At 47.1% G+C, this 19,517-nt stretch overlaps 1 protein-coding gene across 2 annotated transcripts in view; it reads right to left on the bottom strand.

Moving 5' to 3' along the window:
* Positions 1-19,517, bottom strand: part of SLC6A13 (solute carrier family 6 member 13) — a 145,790-nt gene that overhangs the window by 26,784 nt on the left and 99,489 nt on the right. For both annotated transcript variants that reach the window (XM_077468955.1, XM_077468956.1), the window contains exon 3: positions 3,035-3,169. In XM_077468955.1, coding sequence (XP_077325081.1) covers positions 3,035-3,169 — 135 coding nt within the window. The remainder of the gene's footprint in view (positions 1-3,034; positions 3,170-19,517) is intronic.

The following is a 19,517-nucleotide window of genomic DNA, read 5'->3' as shown; positions in this document are numbered from 1 at the left end:
TAGATTTCGTTTAGGCTCGCTTCACATATATGCAAATTGGATGTGTTTTGAACCGCATCTGATTCATATGACATGTAAACCAAACCAGCTTTCTATAGAACTGCTTCACATATCTGTGGTGCAGTGGCAGTGCAAATTAAAAAATAGTCCAGTGCGTTTTCTGAGCACTGCAGTGCGGTGGTTCAGATGCGAATTCCAGGCTCATTGCCTTTTATAGGAACGCTTCTAAATCATACATGTCATCGGTTTTAAACACAATCCAAGAAAAAAACTCAGCATGGCCCCCCATCCACATGAGGCGAAAATGTAACTCCAAAATGTAACAAAAAAATGGCATGGGGTCCCCCCAAAATCCATACCAGACCCTTATCTGAGCGTGTAGCCTGGTCTCTTCCTCACAACCCTGGCTGGTGGTTGTGGGGGTCTGTGGGTGAGGGGCTTATTGGAATCTCTAAGCTACCTTTAACAAGGGGGGCCCCAGATTCTGCTCCCTCTACCCCATGTGGATGGGAACCTACTCATTCACCAAAAAAGTTAAAAATAAATAAAAACACAGAGACAGTTTTTGACAATTCCTTTATTAAAAAAACAAAAACAATGTCCCCCATTGTAAATCCAGCATTAATTATGATGAACACTGCCGCCGCAACCCAAATAAGAAAATTGTTTTTTAAATAACCAAGGAGCAGGGTCACCCCGGCCTCTTGTGATGTCATTGACCCAGACGGCAGGACCCAGAGATCGGCACAGAGCTCTTTTTCTATTTTTTTTTTGGGGGGGTCAGGAAACATTGTTTTTGTTTTGCTTTTTTTAAATAAAGGACTTGTCAAAAACTGTCTTTATGTTGAATAAGTAGGGGTACATAGGGAAGGGCTGGAATCTTCCAGATTCCTATAAGCCCCCAGCCTTTGCCCCCATCAACATATGGACAATGTGTTTTGGGGGAGCCCCTCCTACCCCAAAGTACCCCCCACCATGTTGAGGGCACCTGGCCTTGTATGCTTCAGCAGGGCGGGGGGGGGGGGCGCTTGCTATTTCCCCCCTCCCCTCCTTTCCTGGCCAGGCTGCATAATTGGAGAAGGGTCTGGTCTGGTATGCCTTTTTCTTTTTTTCTTGTTTTACGTTTTGGCATGCAGTTCCCCTCAAAATTCATACCAGACCTAGGGGTCCTTTTATTGATTTGGGGGGGACTCCCACGCTTTCTCAAATTGTATTGCCGGAAATTCTTTGGTTTACATTCAGCTGTCAGCATCAGAGGAAGGTAATGTTAACTTCAATTCATGTTGATAAACACGATCATGCATGTCACAATGACCCAATGACTTTGGTAGAAAACAAAACCATGTCCTTTTTTTATTTATTTTTTTATAAAGTGGTATCAAAATCAAATGTTTGACTTTTTCCTACATGTAGGACTATAAAAAGTCTTACTCATAGGTGAAAACAGCTTGAACTTTCACTGTTTAGTAGACAGTGGCATCAACGGCAGCCAAAGACGTCATTGATGCATGTGTAGTACTCTTTGCATGCATGCAACCCTGTAGTGACTCCCGTGCGCAAGTGCGGGAGTGACATTATTGCGGCCTGGCCATTCAAATGGCCAGAAAGTATTATCCCAGAAAGTAGACCACCAGGTGAAGATGGAAGCAGTGGGAGTGGTGACAGTGCGCAGCTCAAGTGCTCCATTTTTCGGTTTCAAACTTTTTTATTATTAATAGAAAGATCACAGAATACAACAAGAAATAATCTGCTTTAAGGATACAGTAGATATCTCACAGTGCAAATAATGTTAAACTTTTATAATAATAGCAATGTAACATTTTAAGTGTCATCAACACTCGCTACTATGAAACAGGTTAAGGCCCCTTTCACACATGCGGATGGTATGTCCGTATTTCATCCATCCGTTTGCGGATTAAATACGGACATACATTCATCCCTATGGGATAGCGGGTGTCTGCGGATGAGCATCCGCAGACACCCGATTTCATCCGCCTCCGCAACAGTCCGATTCTGCAGACGGAGGAAAATCCTATTTTTCTATCCGTCTGCAGAGCGGATCGGACGAACACGGACACACGGTCCGTGCTCGTCCGATCCCCATAGAGGAGAGCGGAGATCTGACAGGGCGGTCCCTGCACAGTGTGCAGAGACCGCCCTGTCCGCAGCCGGCTCATCGGGGACAACGGAGCGATCCCCGCTGAGCGAGCGGATCTTCACGGGGCGGATCATTACTGATCCGCCCCGTGTGAAAGAGGCCTAAAGTAGTAGTACGACTGTAAAGAGAGTAACAGGAGTTAATGGGAAGTGTCCCTGAATCAGTAACAACATATAACAAAAAACAATCATTATCAGGTACGGGGGACATTGGTCATGAGAGATATTTAGGCTATTCTTGTTATAGGGAAAATGTATATAGAATTTTTGGTCAAAAGGTAAAGAGAGGAAAAGAGGAATGAGAAAAATAAAGAGGTAAAGAGAAGTGTATAGAAAGAGAAGAGTAGAGCGAGAAAGAATATAGCAGTGTCGGCAGGACCACACGGGAACCCAGAAGACAACGGGATCACTCAGTAGTATTTGTACTGAGATTCATGGTGTAAGCAGACTTGTGTCGAAATCTGCACGAGTGCTCCATTTTTAAGGTAAGTATGTCATAATGTGGTACTATGCGGTGCATACTGGCAGATTATGCCATTAACCTACAGGGGACCATTTTATTTTATTTTTTTCATGTTTACTAAGTAAATTTCACCAAAACATTAGCGTTAAAATTAGCAGCTAATCTTGTCAAAATTCTGGCAAAGGTGAAATTGGTAATTTGACTGTAAAATATTTATTTTGTTCATCCCTAATCCCCAGAGCGACTGTCTGAGAACAAAACCCTGTCTCTGTCCTTATTTTGGGGGGAACAATAGTGATTTTAGATGCTCATGATTCATTGGTTATTTTGAACAATCTTTTTCGTCTTGGGTAAAATAAAGAACTGAGATGGTTATACAAGAAACTGATGACATTTTATATTATATAAACTGACCTTCAAAGATGGGGCAGATTTTCCTCCAGGCGGTGACGCCACCCTGGCTGGTGTACTGGCCCAGCGCTGTCTCCAGAAAGAAGACGGGAATCCCGCAGGTGAAGAGGAAGATCAGATAAGGGATGAAGAAGGCTCCTACAATACAAAGTATTAGGAAAAATGTCACTGAAGTAAAGATTCCATAGCTGGTTGATTTAAAAAGCTCAAAACCAGGCAAAACTGCAGCTGCGTACAAAAATTTTAATGTCAGGTTTTGATCCCTCTCTGTGGGACCAAAAAGGACCCAGATGACAATAAAATCAGTGTTGCCTGAATTTGAAATTAAAATAGCAAAAAAAAATGTTTTTTCTATCTAATTGTTCCTCAAAAAATTGAAATTTTTTAGTATTATCATGATTCTTCTGCTTTAAAAATCTTGTTTTTATATAACTTTATATCATATATGTACACAAGAGCAGGCATATTTGCTCATTATACACACAGACTCAAAATGAATGGTATTCCAACACATTTATCCGTTTTATCCAAAACACCACAGCAAACATGGTGGGAGTTGCAATGTGCTGTGTTAAAAAAATTGTGTAAATGTATGATTTTTGGTATGATACGGCATTAATGCAGAAAACTAACAGTGATGCCACGTACAGACGACCGGTTTTTCTGTCAGAATGAACTCTGACGGTTTTTCCGACGGAGTTCCGGTGAAACGGACTTGCCTACACACGATCACACCAAAATCCGATCGTTTCGATCGCGGTGACAGGACTAGAAAAATTAAGTTCAATAGCCAGTAGCCAATAGCTGCCCTTGCATCGTTTTTGGTCCGTCGGAACAGCATACAGACGAACGGTGTTCCCGATAGGAATTGATTCTGTCAGAAAGATTTAAAACATGTTCTATTTCTAGGTCCATCAGAATTTTTCGAAAAAAAAAAAGTCCGCTGAAGCCCACACACGATTGGAATATCCGATGAAATTATTCCGTCTGATTTTTTTCTGCTGGAAAGTCCTACCGTGTGTACACGGCATAAGACAATGCTACCTATTGTGTGAAGGGGCACGTAAGGAAAATGAGATCAACATGTAAATTGCAAATAACTAAAAGCTGACAATAACAATACAAAAAAATTTCATAAAAAAATGAAGAAAAACTGAAAATGAGACAATCAATTGATCAGCTGGTAAAACTTGCCAAACACAGGTCCTTTTGTAGAAGATTCAACAGTTCCACAAACTAGTCAGGGATCGCAACATTTTGGGTACCAAAGTGATCCCTGACAGATTAAAAATAGTAGAAGGTGAGTCAATATCATTTCCAGTTTGTTGGAAAACCCTTCTCTTCAGATATCTTCTGAAAAATATTTTTATCAATGGCTATGTAAAGTACAGGATACAGTGCCTTGTGAAAGTATTCGGCCCCCTTGAACTTTTCAACCTTTTGCCACATTTCAGGCTTCAAACATAAAGATATAACATTTTTATTTTTTGTGAAGAATCACCAACAAGTGGGACACAATTGTGAAGTGGAACGAAATCTATTGGATTTTTGAAACTTTTTTAACTAATAAAAAAATGAAAAGTGGGGCGTGCAAAATTATTCGGCCCCCTTGCGTTAATACTTTGTAGAGCCACCTTTTGCTGCGATTACAGCTGCAAGTCGCTTGGGGTATGTCTCTATCAGTTTTGCACATCGAGAGACTGAAATTCTTGCCCATTCTTATTTGCAAAACAGCTCAAGCTCAGTGAGGTTGGATGGAGAGCGTTTGTGAACAGCAGTTTTCAGCTCTTTCCACAGATTCTTGATTGGATTCAGGTCTGGACTTTGACTTGGCCATTCTAACACCTGGATACGTTTGTGAACCATTCCCTTGTAGATTTTGCTGTATGTTTGGGATCATTGTCTTGTTGGAAGATATATCTCCGTCCCAGTTTCAGGTCTTTTGCAGACTCCAACAGGTTTTCATCCAGAATGGTCCTGTATTTGGCTGCATCCATCTTCCCCTCAATTTTAACCATCTTCCCTGTCCCTGCTGAAGAAAAGCAGGCCCAAACCATGATGCTGCCACCACCATGTTTGACAGTGGGGATGGTGTGTTGAGGGTGATGAGCTGTGTTGCTTTACGCCAAACATATCGTTTTACATTGTGGGCAAAAAGTTCGATTTTGGTTTCATCTGACCAGAGCACCTTCTTCCACATGTTTGGTGTGTCTCCCAGGTGGCTTGTGGCAAACTTTAGACGAGACTTTTTATGGATATCTTTGAGAAATGGCTTTCTTCTTGCCACCCTTCCATAAAGGCCAGATTTGTGCAGTGTACGACTGATTGTTGTCCTATGGACAGACTCTCCCACCTCAGCTGTAGTTCTCTGCAGTTCATCCAGAGTGATCATGGGCCTTTTGGCTGCATCTCTGATCAGTCTTCTCCTTGTCTGAGCTGAAAGTTTAGAGGGACGGCCAGGTCTTGGTAGATTTGCAGTGGTCTGATACTCCTTCCATTTCAAAATAATCGCTTGCACAGTGCTCCTTGGGATGTTTAAAGCTTGGGAAATCTTTTTGTATCCAAATCCGGCTTTAAACTTCTCCACAACAGTATTACGGACCTGCCTGGTGTGTTCCTTGGTCTTCATGATGCTCTCTGTGCTTTCAACAGAACCCTGAGACTATCACAGAGCAGGTGCATTTATACAGAGACTTGATTACACACAGATGGATTCTATTTATCACCATCAGTCATTTAGGACAACATTGGATCATTCAGAGATCCTCGCTGAACTTCTGGAGTGAGTTTGCTGCACTGAAAGTAAAGGGGCCGAATAATTTTGCACGCACCACTTTTCAGTTTTTTATTTGCTAAAAAAGTTTAAATTATCCAATAGATTTCGTTCCACTTCACAATTGTGTCCCACTTGTTGGTGATTCTTCACAAAAAATAAAATTTTATATCTTTATGTTTGAAGCCTGAAATGTGGCAAAAGGTTGAAAAGTTCAAGGGGGCCGAATACTTTCGCAAGGCACTCTATGTAAAACTTAATAGATTAAAGTCAAAAACAACCACCAATTGTCCTAAAATTGGATGAGTCAAATGATAAGATACCATTGTTTGCTCAATTATGATTGTTCAGCATCTAATTGTTTGTTCAGTCTTTTGAAAGTTTGGACCATGTCTGAGCAGACAAATTCCTCCTGGTGTACCTAGGAATCCTTGAATGATTAGGTAATGTCCTGACACTACACAGATGTATATGTGACTAAATAAAACTGACTTAAGGAAAAAAGAAAATCTGATTAATGAGAAACGTTATCACACTATCAACATCACACTTCATCAGGCCACAAAGCCTCAACTAACTGGCTTATTAACTGGGTGTGAAAACAGAGAGTTTAACCGCAACCAGAAATGATTAAACCCATACATGTTGTCCTGTTTATAAAGAAGGCAGACATTTGTACTGTGCTAACTAGCCACCAAACCATGTAAAACACAACGTAATGTAGAACTAAAGGCAAAACTTTTCCTTCATTTTGGATAAAGGTCTTTTTTGTGGAGATTTTGCTTCACTTCCTATCCCATAATCCATAATAGGAAATGAGAGGAAATCCCTGCAAATCAAAGGAATCCCTAGGTGCCACCAGGGTCACAGCAACGAGTGTCCCTTTTGGAAGATTTCCCCTCTATTTCTGTTCTGAGGACAACCCAAAATTTTAGATTTTCTTTTACTTTTGGTGATAATAGTAAATAGGACAAATAGAGAGGGTAAATCTTCCTAATAAGGACACAGACAGCAATACAAACCTGACTAAAAAAACTTTAGTTACACCTTAAAGGAGAACTGTACTTTCGTAAAGATATCCTTTAAAGGGGAGTTCCACCCAAAAATGGAACTTCCTCTTTAAGGGAGGTGACCCCCTGATATGCCACATTTGGCATGTAATTTTTTTTTGGGGGGGGATACCCTCTTTTTAGAGGGTTCCAGCTCCCACTTCCTCCAGGTGCACTGTGGCATCGGAAGGGAGATCACCTCTCCCCCTTCCTCTCGGCAATCATCTAGGACACATCACAGGTCCCAGATGATTGCCCCGCCAGTCACGGCGCATGGCTCAGCTTGCGCATGCGCAGTGGGTGCCCGGCTGTGAAGCCACAACTGGGCTCCCACAGTTATAATGCCGGCACCACAGAGAGGAGGGGGAGAAGAGCGGGGCTTCATTCCCCCGCATCGCTGGACCCTGGGAGAGGTAAGTATCCAATTATTAAAAGTCAGCAGCTGCAGTATTTTAAGCAGAACTCCACTTTAATGTCACCCCAACTTGTACACATTACTGCCATGTCCATGCAGTTGGATCTGCATAGCAGTCCCTGTAGTCTGTTGGGCTGTTCTGTTGTTCTTTTGCACATGCACAGAAATATCCATATTATTCCTGTGGGACCATATATCATGTGTCTTAGCAAAATACAGCCTTTCTGTAGGAATAAGTTACATTTTGTTCTGCATATGTGCAAAAGAAATAAGGGATGGGCAGTGGGCAGAGAATGAAAATCATAGAATTTTGTAAGATAACATTAAAAATTCATTTTAAAAGTTGTTTTCAGTCTTGTTAAAGCAGAGTTCGACCCATTTAAAAGTCAGCAGCTACAAAAAGTGTAGATGCTGACTTTTAATAATCAGTCACCTGTCCCACGCTCCAGCAATGCAGGCACACGAAGCCCCGATCCTCTCCCCAGCCGGGTGTGCTCTGTGAATGGTCGGGCAGTCTTCTGGGACCTGTGACATATCTCAGAAGATTTCAGGCAGGGAGGGGGAGAGGTGAACTTCCTTCCAACACCGCTGAGCCAGAGGAGGAAGTGGGAGCTTGGTGCCCTTAAAAACTGGATACCTGCTCCCCCCCCCCCCCAGAAAAATATTACATGCCAAATGTGGCATCTCAGGGGGTCACCATCACTTAACCAGTTGCCGACCGCCGCACGACGATGTACGTCGACAGCATGGCACGGGCAGGCATATTGGCGTACATGTACGTCCCTTGCCTCCCGCGGGTCGGGGGCCCGATCGGGCCCCCGCCCGGTGCCTGCGGCGGTCGGTTTTCGTCCGGGAGCGATCCGGGACGAGGGGGCGGCCATTCATTCATGGCCACCCCCTCGCGATCGCTCCCGACGAATAGGAATCCCCCGTGACATCACTTCCTCTCCTGTAATGTAAACACAGGAGAGGAAGTGATGTATTCTCTCCTCCGTGTCGGTATTTTTCGTTCCGACACGGAGGAGAGCGGATCGGTGAGTTGCACCAACACTCTACACACACAGTAGAACATGCCAGGCACACTCACACCCCCCCTTTACCCCCCGATCACCCCCCCAATTACCCCTGCCCCCCAGTCACAGTGACACCAATGTCATTTTTTTTTTTTTTTTTTTTGCATTGGTGTCAGTTAGAGTTAGCCCCCTTTAGTTCTAATGTACCCCCCTAACCCCCCCAATAAAGGTTTAACCCCGTGATCACCCCCCGTCGCCAGTGTCACTAAGGCTGGGTTCACATTGCAGCGGTTTATGAGAACGAATGTGATTCGCACCGCACTGCAGTGCAAATCACATCCGATCTCTGTGCGATTCGAGTTCAGCCATTCGCCGCACCCGCCGCACCCGCCACACCCGCCGCACCCACCGCAAATTTGCACGGGACCCTTTTTTTGGCCCGCAGCAGAATCGGATCGCATGGGTGTTCACACCATGCGATCCGAGTTTGCAGATCGCACTGCGATATGCGAACTGATCTGGGGGTGTCAGTAACATTTCACTGACACTCCCAGCAGTTCGCATAGGGCAGTGTGAACTGCCGCCGGGAGGCATGCGATGCGGGAACCCGCCGCGGATTTGCGGCGTTTCCGCATCGCTCCAGTGTGAACCCAGCCTAATAAGCGATCATTTTTCTGATCGCCGTATTAGTGTCACAGGTGACGCTAGTTAGGCAGGTAGGTATTTAGGTTCGCCGCAGCTTTTTATAGCGCCAGGGACCCCCATATACTACCGCATAAAGCCCCCTGATTGCCCCCTAGTTAACCCTTTCACCAGTGATCACCATATAACTGTTACAGGTGACGCTGGTTGGTTAGTTATTTTTTATAGTTTCAGGGCACCCGCCATTTATTACCTAATAAAGGTTTAACCCCCTGATCACCCGGCGGGTGTCATTTGTGACTAATAACTGTTAGGGCAGTTAGGGTTAGCCCCCTTTAGTTCTAAGGTACCCCCCTAACCCCCCCAATAAAGGTTTAACCCCGTGATCACCCCCCGTCGCCAGTGTCACTAAGGCTGGGTTCACATTGCAGCGGTTTATGAGAACGGATGTGATTCGCACCGCACTGCAGTGCAAATCACATCCGATCTCTGTGCGATTCGAGTTCAGCCATTCGCCGCACCCGCCGCACCCGCCACACCCGCCGCACCCGCCGCAAATTCGCACGGGACCCTTTTTTTGGCCCGCAGCAGAATCGGATCGCATGGGTGTTCACACCATGCGATCCGAGTTTGCAGATCGCACTGCGATATGCGAACTGATCTGGGGGTGTCAGTAACATTTCACTGACACTCCCAGCAGTTCGCATAGGGCAGTGTGAACTGCCGCCGGGAGGCATGCGATGCGGGAACCCGCCGCGCATTCGTGGCGTTCCCGCATCGCTCCAGTGTGAACCCAGCCTAATAAGCGATCGTTTTTCTGATCGCTGTATTAGTGTCACAGGTGACGCTAGTTAGGCAGGTAGGTATTTAGGTTTGCCGCAGCTTTTTATAGCGCCAGGGACCCCCATATACTACCGCATAAAGCCCCCTGATTGCCCCCTAGTTAACCCTTTCACCAGTGATCACCATATAACTGTTACAGGTGACGCTGGTTGGTTAGTTATTTTTTTATAGTTTCAGGGCACCCGCCATTTATTACCTAGTCTCACTAGTGTACCCCTAAATTTAGGGGTGTCTACTTTCCAAAATGGGGTCATTTGGGGGGGGTTTGTGCCATCTTGGCATTTTATGGCCTTCAAAACTGTAACGCCCTTAGAAAGCCTGAAGGCGGTGCTTGGTTTTCGGGGCCCCGTACGCGGCTAGGCTCCCAAAAAGTCCCACATATGTGGTATCCCCGTACTCAGGAGAAGCAGCAGAATTTATTTTGGGGTGTCATTTCACATATGCCCATGGCATGCGTGAGCAATATATCATTTAGTGACAACTTTGTGAAAAAAAAAAAAAAAAAGTTTGTAATTTTCCCGCAACTTGTGGCAAAATATTAAATATTCCATGGACTCAACATGCCTCTCAGCAAATAGCTTGGGGTGTCTACTTTCTAAAATGGGGTCATTTGTGGGGGTTTTGTGCCATCTTGGCATTTTATGGCCTTCAAAACTGTAATAGGTAGTGAGAAGTGAACTCAAAAATTTACGCCCTTAGAAAGCCTGAAGGCGGTGCTTGGTTTTCGGGGCCCCGTACGCGGCTAGGCTCCCAAAAAGTCCCACATATGTGGTATCCCCGTACTCAGGAGAAGCAGCAGAATTTATTTTGGGGTGTCATTTCACATATGCCCATGGCATGCATGAGCAATATATCATTTAGTGACAACTTTGTGAAAAAAAAAAAAAAAAAAAAAGTTTGTAATTTTCCCGCAACTTGTGGCAAAATATAAAATATTCCATGAACTCAACATGCCTCTCAGCAAATAGCTTGGGGTGTCTACTTTCTAAAATGGGGTCATTTGTGGGGGTTTTGTGCCATCTTGGCATTTTATGGCCTTCAAAACTGTAATAGGTAGTGAGAAGTGAACTCAAAAATGTACGCCCTTAGAAAGCCTGAAGGCGGTGCTTGGTTTTCGGGGCCCCGTACGCGGCTAGGCTCCCAAAAAGTCCCACATATGTGGTATCCCCGTACTCAGGAGAAGCAGCAGAATTTATTTTGGGGTGTTATTTCACATACGCCCATAGCATGTGTGAGCAATATATCATTTAGTGACAACTTTGTGTAAAAAAAAAAAAATAATTTTTTTTTTGTCATTATTCAATCGCTTGAGGCAAAAAAATAAAATATTCAATGGGCTCAACATGCCTCTTATCAATTTCCTTAGGGGGTCTACTTTCCAAAATGGGGTCATTTGGGGGGGTTTTGTACTGCCCTGCCATTTTAGCACCTCAAGAAATGAGATAGGCAGTCGTAAACTAAAAGCTGCGTAAATTGCAGAAAAACGTACCTTAGTTTGTAGATGTGACAACTTTTGCGCAAACCAATAAATATACAATTATTGACTTTTTTTTTACCAAAGACATGTGGCTGAATACATTTTGGCCTAAATGTATGACTAAAATTGAGTTTATTGGATTTTTCTAATAACAAAAAGTAGAAAATATCATTTTTTTTCAAAATTTGCGGTCTTTTTACGTTTATATCGCAAAAAATAAAAATCGCAGAGGCAATCAAATACCATCAAAAGAAAGCTCTATTTGTGGGAAGAAAAGGACGCAAATTTTGTTTGGGTACAACATTGCATGACCGCGCAATTACCAGTTAAAGCAGCGCAGTGCCAAAGTGTAAAAAGACCTCTGGTCATTTACCAGCAAAATGGTCCGGTCTGAAAGTGGTTAAAGAAGATGTTCCATTTTTGGGTGGAACTCCGCTTTAAGCTCCACTCTAGGATACAACTATTTTTTTAACTATTCCTCCCACCCACTCTGACCCATGCAATTTTTTAAATTTTCTTTTCTCCTTCCCTTGTGAAGCTAGATATACTCATCTATGCCCCCCTTCTGGTCCCTCTCTGCTGCTGGTTCTAGATGGGTGGACCACAGATAAGACCACTGCATGTCTCTTCTAAAATAAATAGTCAGCCTGTTCGCAATTTTTATTTTCTTGCCTTCATTTCCACTTTAGTGTAAGTAACAAAGAGCATTTAAATAAGGATTTCTTTTTTTTAATCCATCGATCAGATGGAGGGGGGTGGGAGGGAGGGATGGACAGGGGGAGAAGATAATCCTGTAGTAGGGCTTTTATTCTAAATAATACCTTGTGATTCAGCTCATAAGAGTTCCTTGCTCAGACAATTTCTGAAATAGGGTGACACCTATTTCTTAATAATGATCCCGTGTTGTTACCCTGACACATGCATCTTTGGTGGTGACTTTAAAAGCGGAGTTGCACCCATTTCTGTGTTTATTAAGAGTCAGTAGCTACAAAACGTGTAGCTGCTGACTTTTAATAAACAGACGCTCACCTGTCCCGCGCTCCAGCAATGAGGCCACCCGAAGGCTCGATGCTCTCCTACTCCTCTCCGCGGAGCTGGCATTTCAAGTGTGGGCACCTGGCTATGACAGCTTGGAGCTTCACAGCCGGGTGTGCACTGCACATGCACTAGTCGCGCTGCGTGTTCTGAATGGCCGAGCAATCTTCTGGGACCTGTGATGTGTCACAGAAGATTGCAGGGAGGGAGGGGGGGAAAGGAGAACTTCCTCTCTGTGCCGTGGTGCCATGAGCGGAAGTAGGAGTTGGGTACCTGTCAAAACTAAGTACTTGCTCCCCCCCCCCAAAAAAAAGGCATGCCAAATGTTGCATGTCAGGGGATCAGGAGTGTTTAAAGCGGAAGTTCCACTTTTGGGTGGAATTCTGCTTTAAGTGTCCCCGCTGAGACATATTTCACAGGCATTTTCCACTGTTGTCACCATCAAGAAACCCATCCTGAGAAATGCCATGCAGACATTGCTAGAGTGTATGTAGCCAAGAAGTGTCTGTAATGAGGCTGCAGAAAATTAGCAACACTGAGATGCAACAAAAGATGAGAAATGGTGAAAACAGGATTTGGCAAGTGTTTATGATACACACGCTTTAGAAAACGAAATGGCATTCAGTTAGGGTTTGCATCTACTTTAAGAATGTGAACCTAATGCCTGATTTTGGTGAGTGGGTTTAATAACTAGGAATAGATGATGGGAGTGATGAGTGGTCTCTGTGGCTTATAGCATTCGCGATGGGATGCACACTGCCCTAAATGGAAGTACCACTGAGCGCACCGCGCACCGCGTCTCATCCAGCCACAACAGCTCAACACAACAATCAGAATTTCGTAAAGTTTGACAAGCTGCCGGTGTTCTGTCCAAAAATGTCCGCCTATCGAATAGTGTCCGCTTCGTACTGCGCAGGCGCAGCGCTTGCCCAGTACGGAGCATAAGGAGATTCTGAAAATCTCAGAAAATGAATGGTGCCTGTGCCATGAATCCAGGTGCAAGCCCCACCATCCAAGTGGACATAGGGCTGCGCATAGTTAGAGGCCCCTCGTGCACTCGCTTTGCTCACCACGCTTCGGGCACGGCCTTGCTTCGCTCGGCTCTTTTTTATTCTAACTCTATGTCCACTTGGATGGTGGGGCTTGAACCTGGACTCATGGCGCAGACGCCAGTTATCTTCAGATATTTTCGGAATCTGCTTGTCATGTGTACTGCGCATGCGCAGTAGACAGCGGACACTATCCGACGGGGGACAGTATTTGACAGGACACCGGCAGCAGAAGTATACAGTGCGCCTGTGTCTTTCCAGCCAGTCTTGCCAACCATTAATATTTTTACTGGCAGGAGGTAAAAAACTGGCATTTTTATTTTGCCACTAAATGCCAGTGACAGGAAAGGGATGCCAGTAGAGTCCATGGACCGTAGAGTCTGTCGTCACCTGATCCGATCCGCAGACGGATGGAAAAGTAGGTTTTTCCTCCATCACACTTTTTCGGATCGGAGCGGTTCAGATGTCAGCAGACATGTCACCGCTGACATCCGATGCTCCATAGAGGTCTATGGAGCATCCGTTCAGGTCCGCCTAAAAAACTGACAGGCGGACCTGAACGGATCGTTCATGTGAAAGTGGCCTAAATCACATTGCTAATTGCATATTATACTTGTTTATGGCCTAAATCCTGAAATTTGCACTTAAAACTGTAATTTTGTAACTTTTGGAAATGTCAGTAAAAACTTGTCTGTGCCAGTAAAATGTCGGGAGTCGTGTCAGTAAATTTCAATCTGGTAGGTTTGCAATACTGCTTCCAGCTGCAGCTAAACATCCAGTGTGCATGAGGGTTTATGTGTCAGTGCTCTAACCTTTTTCAACAACACTCATTCAGTGACATTAGCAGAAAGTCCAGTAATTACACTTGTACAGTGGATGTAACATCTTGTACTGGGACTTTAGACTGGTAAGATGCTAGTGATTGCTGTGTTGGCCCAAGTCTTCCCTCCTACCTCCTCCCTTCTCCGGAGATAACGCAGCCAATAGCACAGGGGGAGGAAACAGGTCAATCTCCGTCTAATTCTGCTTCTTGGAACACAAAGGTTTTCCTGCTCATGTGACCTAAATAAGGACTCAGACCTGGAACTGCATCTTGTCTCTGCGCCAGGGGTAGGGCAACCTTTTGAGCACAGTGTTTCCTGGAAAAAGTTTTCAAAGAAATTGAGCGTGCCAATTTTATAACAAAAAAAATTTCAACTTCACACTCTCAATCACGAAAAAGATTTTTATAAAGTAAATGCTGTAAACTACTTGAGTAGTAGTGATAAATTAACATCCTGCACTCTCATGCCTTAGATCAGCCCCGATTCCTGCAACTTCACACCTCAGATCACTATATCCCCTACTCATCTGCCCGACCACTGTAACCCCCTGCACATCTACCCAGAGGCGTATCTAGTGAAAAGGGTGCCTATGGCAAGCACTGAAACTGTGCCCCTGTCAAAACATTTGAAACCCATCTTTCAGATAACCTTAACAAACAAAAAACAGTTAACAAAACTACAAGTCAAGCTCTTCTTTCAATTAACAAATTAAATTATATACAATAGTGTAGTATATCCTCCTCTGTCCAATTCACCCCCCACAGTAGCGTAGTGTCCTGACCTTCTTTGATGGGGACTGCCACTGCCTCCGAGTCACCAAGACCGCCACCGAGTGCCTTGCCTTTCTTTGATCTTCCATGATCCATCCCTCCTGCCTCCATCACACCATCCCTCCTGTCACCATCACACTGTCCCTCCTGCCTCCATGATCCCTTCTTCCTGCCACCATGATCCAACCCTCCTGCCTCCATCACACCAACCCTCCTGTCACCATCACACCATCCCTCCTGCCTCTATTATCCCTTCTTCCTGCCACCATGATCCAATCCTCCTGCCTCCATCACACCAACCCTCCTGTCACCATCACACCGTCCCTCCTGCCTCCATGATCCACCCCTCCTGCCTCCATAACACCATCCCTCCTGCCTCCATCACACCATCCCTCCTGCCTCCATCACACCATTCCTCCTGTCACCATCACACCACCCCTCCTGCCTCAATGATCCATTCCTCCTGCCTCCATCGCACCATCCCTCCAGCCTACATAACACCTGACTCCATGATCCATACCTCCTGCCTCCATCACACCATCCCTATTGTAACCATCACACCATCCCTCCTGCCTCCATCACACCATCCCTCCTGTCGCCATCACACCATCCCTCCTGTCACCATCACACCATCCCTCCTGCCTCAATGATCCATCCCTCCTGCCTCCATCACACCATCCCTCCTGCCTCCATCACACCTGCCTCCATCACACCATCCCTCCTATCACCATCACACCGTCCCTCCTGTCACCACCACACCGTCCCTCCTGCCTCCACGATCCACCCTTCCTGCCTCCATCACCTCCTCTATTTATTACCGTAAGAGGTGCCTGCCTGCCCTGGGCTGGTCTGTTCATGCTGTCACTCTGTCCCCAACTCTCTGGATCGTCAGGACACTCAAACCACTACGAGGACTCCTCCGTTCCTCCTGCACAGCTCACCTCTTGCTCTTGGTGACTGTTTTAAAATTCTGGCATGCTTGGCGGGATGCACCATGACATCACTTGCCTACCACTAGTAGTAGCACGCCACCCACCCAGCCTCTGTCAAGTCTGCCCTCGGGGCTGGGCGGCCCCGCCCACTGGCCAAATACAGGATCGGATCAGGCTGCTCTGGAGACTGCTGAAAAATACGGGTGCCCGCAGTTGGCAACACTGCTTGCTGCCCAGCCACTCACGAGCAGCCCCCTTCATATGGCGCCTATGGTACTTGCCATATGTGCCATACCCTAGATACGCCACTGCATCTACCCCACCACTGTACCCCCCTGCTCACCTGCCCCATCACTGTAACCCCCTGATCATCTGCCCCACCACTGTAACCCCCTTTCTCATCTGCCACCACCACTGTAAGCCCCTGTACATCTGCCCCACCACTGTACCACCCTGCTCTTCTGAACCATCACTTTAACCCCCTGTTCATCTGCCCCACCACTGTACCACCCTGCTCTTCTGAACCATCACTGTAACCCCCTGTTCATCTGCCCCACCACTGTACCTCCCCTCACATCTGCTCGACTGCCGTACCCCTATGCTCTTCTGTCTCACCGCTGAACCATCTTCTCATCTGTCCTAACACTGAACTCATTTGCTCATCTGCCCCACCACTGTACCTCCTGCACTTCTGTCCCACCTCTGTTCTTCCTGCTCTTCTGCCCCACTACTGTAGCCCCCTGCTCATGTGTTCCACCATTGTACCACCTTTCTCCTCTGCACATCTGCCCCACCTCTGTACCCCCTGCTCCTCTGCCCCACCTCTTTACCCCCCTGCTCTTCTGCCCAACCACTTTAACCCCCTTCTCATCTGTCCCACCAATGCACCTCCTTTCACATCTGTTCCACCGCTGAACCCCCTGCTCATCTGTCCCAACACTGAACCCCCCTGCTCATCTGTCCCACCACTGTGACCCCCTGCTTATCTGCCCCATCATTGTAACCCCCTGCTTTTCTGTCCTACCGCTGAACCCCCTTCTCATCCCTCCCAGTACTGTACCTCCTGCTCATCATCCTTATCACCGTACCCTCTTGCTCTTCTGTCCGGCCACTGTAACCCTGCTGCTCATCTACCCCATCAACAGTTGCGTACTAAGTGGGGGATGGACCGCCCCGGGTGCCACACACTGGGGGGGGTGTCAGGTCAGCGCCCTCCCCCTTCGCAACTGAAGAGGAGACAGCGCCGCAGGTTAGGCAGTGGCGCGGTGACAGACCACACAGAGAGAGCCCGAGGCACTGGCACTGGCATTGCAGGGGGGAGGTGCAAGCAGCACCCGAGTGACATCTGTCGGCTCAGTGATCCGGGACCGGTGTCTTATCATATAAGGTCCCCCATCCGATAGTGTCCGCTGTGTACTGTGCATGCGCAGTACACAGCAACACAGATTCCGAAAATTGGCGAGGATGAACGGCGCCTGCGCCGTGAGTCCAGGTTCTATCCCCACTATCCAAGTGGACACAGAGTAGGAATATAAAAGAGCCGAGCGCAGCGAGGCTGAGCCCGAAGCGTGGCGAGCGAAGCTCGCCCGCGAGGGGCCCTCTAATATTCACAACCCTATATCTGTTTGGATGGTGGGGCTACCACCTCCACTCACGGCGCAGGCGCCGTTCAGCTTCGGAGATTTTCCGAAGCTTCGTCTGCTCCGCACTGCGCATGCGCAGTACGGTGCGGACGCTATATGATGGCCGGACACTAAATAGCAGAACACCGGGCGCAACAATCCCCTTCTCTCTGTGGTCACATCGCGCCATTCTGATCAGTCTCGGCAGCGGCTGTCACAGCCGAGCAGAGTGAAGCCGCCTCCCCCTCCTCCTTTATGTCTACACAGTGCTGTGCATGCAGGAGGAGGGGGAGGCGGCTTCACTCTGCTCGGCTGTGACAGCCGCTGCCGCGACTGATCAGAACGGCGCGATGCGACCACAGAGAGAAGGGAATTGTTGCACCGGTTCCTGGATCACTGAGCCGACAGGTGTCACTCGGGTGCTGCTCGCACCTCCCCCCTGCAATGCCACTGCCTTGGGCTCTCCGTGTGTTTTCCAAGGTACAGTATGGGTCTGTGGGGGGGGGCTGTATTGTTAGGGGTGTCTGTGCAGTGTGGGGGGGTTCTTTACTGTGGGGGGGTCTGCACTGTAGGGGGGTCCTGCACTGTAGGGGAGTCCTGCACTGTAGGGGGGGTCCTGCACTGTAGAGAGGTCTGCACTGTAGGAGGGGTCCTGCACTGTAGAGGGGTCTGTACTATAGGGGGGTCTGCTCTGTAGGGGGAGGGGTCTGTACTGTAGGGGAGGATTCGGCACTGTAGGGGGGTCTGCAGTGAAGGGGGGTATGCACTGTAGAGGGGAGGGGTCTGTACTGTAGGGGAGGATACTGTACTGTAGGGGGGGTCTGCACTGTAGGGGGTGTCTGTACTGTAGGGGAGGATTCTGCGCTGTAGGGGGGTCTGTACTGTAGGGAAGGATTATGTACTGTAGGGGGGGTCTGTAGAGTAGGGGGGGGGGTCTGTACTGTAGGGGAGTTCTTACTGTAGGGTAGGATTCTGTACTGTAGGGGGGGTTTGCACTGTAGGGGGGAGAGGTCTGTACTGTAGGGGAGTCTGTACTGTAGGGGGGTCTGTGCTGTAGGGTGGAGGGGTCTGTACTGTAGGAAGGACTGCACAGTAGGGGAGGATTCTGTACTGTAGGGGGGTCTGTAGTGTAGGGGGTGTCTACACTGTAGATGGGGGTCTGTACGGTAGGGAGGGAGGTCTGCACTGTAGGGGGTCTGTGTAACATGCAGGGGGTCCAGAGCTGTGAGGGGCTGTGTAATGTAAAGGGGTGCAGAGGTGCAGGGTGCTGTGTAATGTAAAGGGGTCCAGAGGTACAAGGGCTGTGTAATGTAAAGGGGTCAGGAGGTTCAGGGTGCTGTGTTATGTAAAGGGGTCCAGAGGTACAAGGGCTGTGTAATGGAAAGGAGTCCAGAGGTGCAGGGTGCTGTGTAATGTAAAGAGGTCCTGAGGTGCAGGGTGCTGTGTAATGTAAAGAGGTCCTTAGGTGCAAGGTCCTGTGTAATGTAAAGGGGTCCAGAGGTGCAGGGTGCTGTGTAATGTAAAGAGGTCCTTGGGTGCAAGTTCCTGTGTAATGTAAAGGGGTCCAGAGGTGCAGGGTGCTGTGTAATGTAAAGGGGTCCAGAGGTGCAGGGTGCTGTGTAATTTAAAGGGGTCCAGAGGTGCAGTTGTGGAGCGGGGGGGGTACACAGTAGTGACAAAAAGATATTGAAAGATGCAGAGGTATGCAGGGGGCACAGTGGGGTGTTTTTACATTTTAAGGTGGGGGGTGCCAGATATAGGATCCGCCCCGGGTGCCAAATGCTCTAGGCACGCTCCTGCCCATCAATGTACACCTTTTCTCATCTGCCCCAATACTGTACCTCCCTGCACATCTGCTCTACCGCCATATCCCCATGCTCTTCTGTCTCACTAATGAATCACCTTCTCATCTGTCCTAACACTGAAACCATCTGCTCATCTACCCCACCACTATAACCTGCTTTCTTATCTGTCCCACCAATGAAGCAAAATTTTGACTTTTAAAGTCAGAATTCTGTGTTTCAAAATCAGATTTCTGCATA

This window comes from Lithobates pipiens, unplaced genomic scaffold, assembly GCF_037356315.1.
Source record: "Lithobates pipiens isolate NorthernLeopardFrog02 unplaced genomic scaffold, aLitPip1_a1.2 Scaffold_8, whole genome shotgun sequence".
Classification (NCBI taxonomy): Eukaryota; Metazoa; Chordata; class Amphibia; order Anura; family Ranidae; genus Lithobates; species Lithobates pipiens.
The sequence above is the reverse complement of the archived record's forward strand: the minus strand, read 5'-3'. Positions and strand labels throughout refer to the sequence as shown.